This window comes from Cajanus cajan, chromosome 2 (genome assembly GCF_000230855.2).
Source record: "Cajanus cajan strain Asha chromosome 2, NIPB_CcT2T_4, whole genome shotgun sequence".
In the NCBI taxonomy this organism is placed as follows: domain Eukaryota; kingdom Viridiplantae; phylum Streptophyta; class Magnoliopsida; order Fabales; family Fabaceae; genus Cajanus; species Cajanus cajan.
Genome location: NC_138518.1, coordinates 70,477,841 through 70,486,360, shown reverse-complemented (window position 1 = coordinate 70,486,360; position 8,520 = coordinate 70,477,841). Strand labels below are relative to the sequence as shown.

The 8,520-nt window shown below is 32.5% G+C and overlaps 1 protein-coding gene across 1 annotated transcript; it reads left to right on the top strand.

Moving 5' to 3' along the window:
• The first annotated feature begins 144 nt into the window (after positions 1-144).
• Positions 145-2,953, top strand: FKBP13 (FK506-binding protein 13). The gene is made up of 5 exons (XM_083068889.1): positions 145-522; positions 1,139-1,231; positions 1,695-1,755; positions 1,829-1,897; positions 2,742-2,953. The coding sequence occupies exons 1-5, from the start codon at positions 172-174 to the stop codon at positions 2,804-2,806; spliced, it is 639 nt and encodes a 212-aa protein (XP_082925015.1). The 5' UTR covers positions 145-171; the 3' UTR covers positions 2,807-2,953.
• The last annotated feature ends 5,567 nt before the right edge of the window (positions 2,954-8,520 follow it).

Sequence of the window (8,520 nt, the reverse complement as noted above, 5' to 3'; positions counted from 1 at the left end):
TTAAATTCATGATATTGTTAATTAAAATTATCTAACTTATTTTTATTTATCTCGGTAAATTAGTCATTTCCTTTTTGAAGGTAATATATTTAATTTTTTGGGTGGATAATTAATACTTAAAGCAAGCACAGTAGAATTTGAAGCACAGCCATTCGTTCCTCTGGTGTGGGGATGGGTTCAGTGGCACCTTATTCAGTTGGGACATGCCTCCCTTCCCTTCGACGCCTTCCTTCTCTGCAACCCCAAACATGTAATAACCATTCAGAATCACCACCTCTTGGTTGCCACCGCCACGTGAAGTGCACTGTCCAAGTCCAACCACAAGCAGCACCACCAGTGCTCAATAGAAGAACAACTCTTATAAGCCTTCTTGCATTGGATGCTATCCTTTCTCATTCTTTACCCCAACAAGCTCCAGCAGCTGAAGCTCCATGTCAATTTAAAGTCGCGTCTTCAGGCCTTGCCTTCTGTGATAAACTTCTTGGAACAGGTCCTGAGGCCGTCAAGGGACAGCTTATTAAGGTTTTTTCATGTACACTATATATACATGTTGTCAGATTCAGATACCACATCCACGGCTATAACTCATGTTGTAGGCTCATAATAATGTATCAAGCATGACTTATATATATTTGTGTTACAATTCATGAAACTATTCGATGAGTGTTAGAATAGTATGCATGAGATTATAGATTTTAAACTATGTGACATGCACAAGAAAAAAGTTAGAATTCATGATTAAGTAGAAAATTCTGATAAAAAAATATAAGTATATCGAAATGAACTGGTTTAACTAACCAACAACTATCTTTTACATCTAAAGTTACTGTGATACCAACTATAATATATAGTTTAACTTAACTCCAAAAGTGAGCTCATAAAAGAAGAATTTTCTTTTATTTGTATACACTAATTGAATTTAGTCGTTTGGTCAAATGCTGACGTGAGAATTAACTATTTTTTCCTCAATAGTATATGCGATATATTCATGATGGCATGGCACAAAAATGCTGTGTGGTAGTGAAGGAGTTCACTTCATACTCAACCTGTGTTGAGCTTGGGCATTTTGGTCATTTAATGATATTATCCACTTTGGGTAAAGTCCTATGTTATGTTTGACCAATTTAGTTGCTTCCAGGCGCATTATGTGGGGAGATTGGAGAATGGGAAAGTTTTTGATAGCAGCTACAATCGTGGCAAGCCACTAACTTTTCGTATCGGTGTTGGAGAGGTATGAATGATAGGTAGATAGTTATATTTTTTTCATACACTTCAACTGTAATCAGCAATATTCAATAATATTGATAACAAATTTAATGTGTTTTCTCTACTTGTGCATTTTAACATTAGTATTTGAGAACCTCCATCTGATATGAGCTATAAATTTTTTATAAAATTAATTTTGAGAACCATCTTTAGAATGAAACTAATATGCACAAACTCTACTAAGAAGTCTAGCTCAGTTGGTTAAGGTGTGTGTGAGTTGTCATAAAACTCTTGGTATCAAGTTCAGTTCTGATAGATAAGAAAGAAAATATAACTGGTGAAATCAGAAATGGGATTGCTTCTTAAGAATTGTTAATGAAAACCAGAGTAAATTTCCATGTTTATTTAATGAGCGCTGCCTGTCATAAGTAAGTCATATTATAGAGTTCTCATGTTCAGGAATTAAAAGTTATCCATGAACCAAATAGGTCATTAAAGGTTGGGATGAAGGCATTTTAGGAGGTGATGGAGTTCCCCCCATGCTTGCAGGTACTTTTTTTATCAGTGGAATTCATTTTTTATGACATGCCCAGGTAAAATTGTTTACTTTTTCCTAACATAGGAGGGAAACGTACACTGAAGATTCCTCCAGAACTTGGATATGGCTCAAGAGGTGCTGGTTGTAGAGGAGGCAAGTACACTTTTCCTTTTGATCTGTGTTGCTAAACAGTATTTTTTCTTTGACATTATATTTGTGTGGAAAATAAAGATGAATTTTTGTCTACACTTGGTTGTTTTGCATTGTGTAAAACTCGGTCTATTAAAGATTATGCTGGTGTTTATCTTTAATTGGTATCAATGTATAGTGTCACTCTAGTCTAGGGAGAAGTACTGGTTACTTTAGTTTAGGATCTGCTTAGTTTTTGATATACAAGAGCTTAGTTTGATGATTGTGGCACTCGGCAAGTGACATAACAATGCGGAATAAGAGAAGAAGACGGACTAGAAGGAAGCTATATTTCTCTGTTCTTTTCCTTTTCAATCACCAGTGGAGAAGAATAAACAAGAAAAAAGCACACTTAATGTTAAGAAAAGTATGATTTCTTAGGAAGTCTTCTAATAGTGAGATTGCTTAATATTACAAGTTAGTTGCTGTTAATATATCTCTGATAAGCTTAGATGGACTTGTTAAATATATAATTTATAGGTAAATGGGAACCGTTAAATTAAGTTCTTAAAGATAAATCATTTGTGCCAAAGCCATACCAAGACATACTCATCCTTTGATCATATGTCATAACAAAAAAATGGAGACCGTAGAAAGATGTTTATAAAACAATAGTGAAAACATATATACAACAAATTCTGCAGAGAAGCCTTAACAAAGGAAAGCATGTCAAGCTTCTGAAGGCTAGCAATTAGCATTAGCAATGCCTTATTCACAAGGAACATTTTTCACATATTCTTTTTCAGCATGAATTTTTCTTCTACCATTTTTCTTAGCCAAGGGAAAACTTATACCTAATTTGATGCAGGTTCATGTGTCATTCCTCCTGATTCCGTACTACTGTTTGACGTGGAGTTCGTTAGCAAAGCATGATTTGCAAAGCTCTGAGCTGGCAAATTGCCTTCTTTTTCTTTGGAGTTTGGAGCATAGATTTCATATAGTAGAAATTTAACATTAAATATTAAAGTAAAACTTTGATAAGTTCATGACCAAGTAATTAACATGCTATGTTATTGATTATCCAGCTTCGGTTTAGAAATTGTAAGTCAAAGTTGAACAGTTGTGAGCAATGAAAAACCACTCGTAAGTTCAAACAAAGAGGGGAGATAATACTGCAGAAAATGGAAATAACCAAATAAAGAAAACAGTCGGTAAAAGGAAAGCTGTCAAAGCACTTTGATTGCTTTTGGCAAAGCAAACAACCAGTTCTTTTTATCTCTTTTTTGGTATGACAAACACTCTCCCAAGTCCTAGTGTTACAAAGCAGTTAAATTGATTCCTAATAACTTATTAAAGTGACAAGACCCCCTGCAATCAAAAGTGAAGGCCAAATCATGTCTCATTGCCTAAAGAGATCTAACGTACCTTCTCTCGCTAGCTGTGTTCTTAAATTTGAAACTTATATTTCTTTCCTATTTTCTAAAGTTTATATAAGAAAAAACAAAACAGAAAACAAACATAGAAATGATTAAAACTTAAGAGTCGTTTTCAATGTTTACTATGCAAACTATTGAAAATACAGAATAAAGTGGAAATAGAAAACGTTAACATATAGCTTCTACTTTTTTATGTTTAATGTCTTTATGTGATCGAAAATGTCTTCCATGCACTGCTTCAATTACATCTAATTCAGTAAACGGAACTGGCAAATTGTTTGAAATATGGACATATTTCTTCCCACAAAATGTAAAAGGACAGCTTATGATGCTTATCACTTTGGAATCTTTGTAGCTTTATCCCAACTTTTGAAATCATGATTCAAGAGTGTACTGATATGGCTACCAAAAATACAACACACCTCTAGACAATACATACTTCTAGACAAGCAAAATCGACGAAAATTAACCAGCAATTTTTCCAATTAAGTTTGTCAGTTTCTAATGATTAATGAACAAGATAGGTATGTTTGTACTATTCTACCACAATCCAACAAATAGAAAGAGACACTGGATGGAGATATATGTAAGAGTTGAGTCAGCCAGCCATGGTTTTGCTTCAGTTTTAAAGGAATGGGACAAAGGGTACCAAGGGAGTTCCAGAGAAAATGATGAGGATATTTTGGGATATTGACCCTTCAAAGGCTACCTAGGATGCCAAATCCTTGTAAACTTTTTCACGCAAAACAATGGTGGTTGCTGGCTCTTTTCCCTACTCCATTTCTCCTTTCACTACAGTGTGCATTGAGAGCAACCTCCTCGTCATAAACAAAAGGACCCAAAACCATTACAAATTTGAATCATCATGTCCCTTTCCTCGTTGTGTTTATCCAATAACATAACCTAATGATGACATCAAGTATAGAATCTCATATACACATATCCTCTCATGTTTAAATCATTGGTACATGATCGTGCTTCCAATTTCAGAACAACAATGTGAACAAAATAAGACTTCACTGATACCAAACCATTCTGAAGCCTTAGAAATCCAAATTGATCCTTTCAAATGGACAAAACAAAACCCAAAGGAAGGGGAAAAAAAGAAAAAGATAAAAAAAATCTTAAAGCCATACACCTCTTGGTTCATAATAATACTTCTCTTTTTTTCCTTTTCCTTTTTCTTTCTAGTGGATCTTCTTTCTTCTACTAGTGAATTTACCTGTTTGAAATTGGGTTTGGACCACTTGGGACTTCATGTGCACTAGCATTGAAGATCCTGCTTGGAGATTGAGAGTGATATCTCTTTGGAACATGAATGCTGCCTTTGCCATTTTCTCCTAGTGCCATATCCTTGGAATGTTGTGCACTGTGTTCTCTTGCTGAAGCAGCAACCTTGGTGTTCCTCTTCTTGGCACCCTCTTTGTTTGATGATGTTAAAGGAGAGAAGTTTTGTTCTAGGATGGCCATAGTGAAGTGAGAAACAAGGAGCAAAGATAAGAAGAGGACCAAGCAAGTGGAGAAGGAAGATGCTGTATCACCAGCCATGCAAAACTAAGTGCCTCGTGAAAATCATCCAAGAAGCATGGCTAGAAGGGTGAACAACAAAGTAAAAGGGGTAATAGTTGAGAATGTGAATATGCAAATATGGTGAAAACTTTTTGGAGCTCAAGGTGACAAAGAGAAGGTAGGTAATTGTTCAGGGGGAAGATAGTGGGGGTTATATAATGGAAAAAGAAGTTAAGGTACATATAATAGAGAGAAAGAGAGAGTCTCCTGAATGTATATGAAAAGGGAAAGCTAGGATTGATGAAAATTTCTGCATGGTCACATTCAACTTCTTTGTGATGAGTGCCAATGTGATTGCAACAATATGGCATCCAAATTTAAAGTAAACAACTTCACACACAGGTGGCAGGACGCAGCAAGTGCCAAGTGGCATCTAAATACATGTTGCTATTAGAATCAGAAACAATATTGCTTTTTACCCTATTTAACATGTTATTAAAGTGAGAGGCAATAATGACCAACGTAATTAACGAGGTACACATTAAATTCCACGATATAAGAACTTCTTTTAATCCAAAATCATGAATAAGTAACAGTAACATGACGCTAAAAGATGGCGATGTCCCACAAAATATAGGACGGTACGACCCATAATTCTGCTTAGCCATCAATTTCTTTTTGACTTCATGATAATTTTATTTTCTCTATCGTAACTTAAATTTCACTTTTGAAGTACTAATTACTATATGAAATTCAAATAAGAAATGTATAATCAGGTCTCTTAGTCTAATAATTATAAAGCCTACTCTAAGATACATTATACAGAATCAGGATGTTGACTTCGTGTTCCCAAATTTATTTCTCATTGGTGTATGTCACATTCAGCAAGCTTAGACTAGTCCATGATTAGCAACTTTGGGACATTGGACGAACATGACCAAAAGTTTAAATCTTACTCCAGTAAAAGAGTAACATTTTGAACAATTTCAAGCATTAATTAGTAATCATGAAAAAAGCAAGTAGGATTAAGAGGCTAGTACAAATTAGAAGTTGTTGGAAGCAGAAACAAAGAAATATCAATAAACATTGACAACCCCATCTTCTTTTATGTAGCACACAGGATCAAAGTCCCTTGGGGTTGCAGCATAAAGATCCTCATATTTTGAGCCCATCTACACCTGTTTTTCGCAAGACATTAAGGTATTTGGGATCCATGGATGGGCCTGGTTTCCAGTCCCTTGTTATATAGCCTATAAATGAAGCCCTTCCTATAATATGATCACCAATCATGTGAAGAGCGATACTAACATACTCCTTTACATATTTTTTTTATTCGTTAAAAGTTCATACCTATAAACTATTGTGGACTGTAATTGTCAATTTTTCTTTTTTTAAAAAAAACCATGTTAATATTATCATAATTTAATTTAATAATACTTAAATTACTAATAATATGATCGGTTAATAGACTTTAGACACCTAATTCTAATTTGTGCAATATTTGTGATTATCTCATAACTTAAAAAGTAGATGGCACATAGTGATTTAGATGGTAAATTGTTTTGATTTCTAATTTTAGAGTCACTTTTAAAAAAAAAAAAATTTAAAAATTATCATATCAATATCATATCTTCAATTCAAGTTATCAGTTTTTGTAAATTGTCAAGTAATTATAAAAAAGAGACAAAATTGTGAATTAGAAATTATAGGAATTAAAATATGTTCCAAGCATAAATCTATTGACATTATAAAGAACATTGTGTCTAATGTAAAGTATTGTTTACTTTGACACTCGTTAAATCATTATAATTATTTTTTTTTAAAAGACACTTCAATAGTTACGAAAAGAGGATATTTATAATGTTAAATCATCGTGATTTTGTCTTTGAAAAGATGCATCAATAGTTAAAGAGAGAAAATATTTATAAACTACCTTTTATTTCAACTCGTGAACAGTATTATACATTTAGATATATTGAAATAAAATGTAATTTAGCCTTTATTTTTTTTATCAAATACTACATATACTGGTGTTCTAAAAAAAACTTGCTACAAACTTTGGAAATAAAACAAGATAATTTTATTTTGTTACATAAAATGTAAATCTATAACTATAATCAATGTCTTGTAAAAAAAATAATAATGGAGACGATAAATTTTTTTTATATACATAATTTATTTTCACTTTTATCCTTGTAAATTTTTTTATGAGGAGGTATAATTTATTCTTATAAAATTAGTTTTTATAAAAATAAAATAATACTTTTGATCAAGATTTCATGCTCAAATTAAAGATTAAACCTTAATTTTTAATTAAAAAACAAATATCAAACCATTTATATTAACAACCTTCTTTTAACTTCCACTGCTTTATGATTACTCTATAAACTACTCACATATCTCAATTAAAGCATATGCTATTCAAACCTTCCCATTCTTGACTGCTAACTTTTTTTTTATAAAATACACAAAACTGCTAACTTTTGTTTTAAAAAATTACACAGAGCATTTCTTTGACACTAGTTAGTATAATTTATTTGTCATGATTAGGAGTGGAGGGAGGGGGGACCGGAAGAGCCATGATTCTCCCTATTTTTTTTAAAATATATCAAAATTACTTTAAAAATAATTTTTTGGCCACCTAAAATTTATTAAAAAAATATTATAAATTGATAAAGTATCATATTAATTTACACTTAAAAAAATATGCAAAATTGATATATAATATAATAAAAAGAGAAATAAAAAGCATAAATAATAATAAACTATTAAACGTGTTAGAATATTTATATACAAATGTAAAAAATAATACCTTGAACTTGAACCCTCAAGCCTGGTCATGATTCATTGTAATTTTTTATATATATAGATTTTTGGTATATCGACAAAAGTTTTTATCATTTGAGATACAGTTTCTGTTCCTTTCGTACAAAATGGTAGCTAGCTAGACTATAATGTATAGCTTTTACGTTGAATTTATCATGTTTTGTAGTATTGTAATAATGTATACGTGTAGACCTATGTACCCAGCCATAATGAGGATAAATTTCATACGCAACTTGTGAGTGCAATTGGATCTTTTATGATGTGTTTGATTATTTATTTCATAGTATTGAAACATGCATTTTTACTTTTTAATATATAAAATTAAAAATAATAAAACTATTATTTTAAAATAAAAGTGAATAAAGTCCAACTTAATTTTTATCACAAAGGAAATGTTTTCTTTTTTTTTTTTTTTATAAGAGGGGGGGCTTAAAAGCCCAACACAAAAAAGGAATCAGAAAACACCTAACCTATCAACAGCTAGCAAGGGATGTAAGAAATCGGGAGGAGAATTATAAATAATAGACTCCTCTCCTAGCTAGATTCGGTTTCTTGTTAATTTATCCGCCACTACATTAGCTTCTCTAATAATGTGGGAACAGGAAAAGGCAGTGAAGCGTATAGCTAGGTCTTTAATGTCATGGACGAGCTCGTGGCAAGGATGGTCTCTATCACAACCTTCTTCGATCAGTCTAACTGCCTCCACGGAGTCTGTTTCAACTAGCACTTGCCAGCCTAAGTTATGAGTTTGAATCATACGAATCCCTTGAAGTATGGCCCATAATTCAGACTGGATAACCGAGCATTGTCCTAGAGCTCTTGTAAAGGCAATAATGAAATTGCCCTCTGAATCCCGAACAACTCCTCCACAGTAGC

What these genes read in the sequence shown, in the direction of transcription:
- FKBP13 (XM_083068889.1), top strand. Translation starts at nt 172, where the DNA reads ATGGGTTCAGTGGCACCTTATTCAGTTGGGACATGCCTCCCTTCCCTT. An exon ending in TCAAGGGACAGCTTATTAAG is followed by an intron (nt 523 to 1,138) that starts GTTTTTTCATGT and finishes AGTTGCTTCCAG; the next exon opens with GCGCATTATGTGGGGAGATT. An exon ending in AGGTGCTGGTTGTAGAGGAG is followed by an intron (nt 1,898 to 2,741) that starts GCAAGTACACTT and finishes AATTTGATGCAG; the next exon opens with GTTCATGTGTCATTCCTCCT.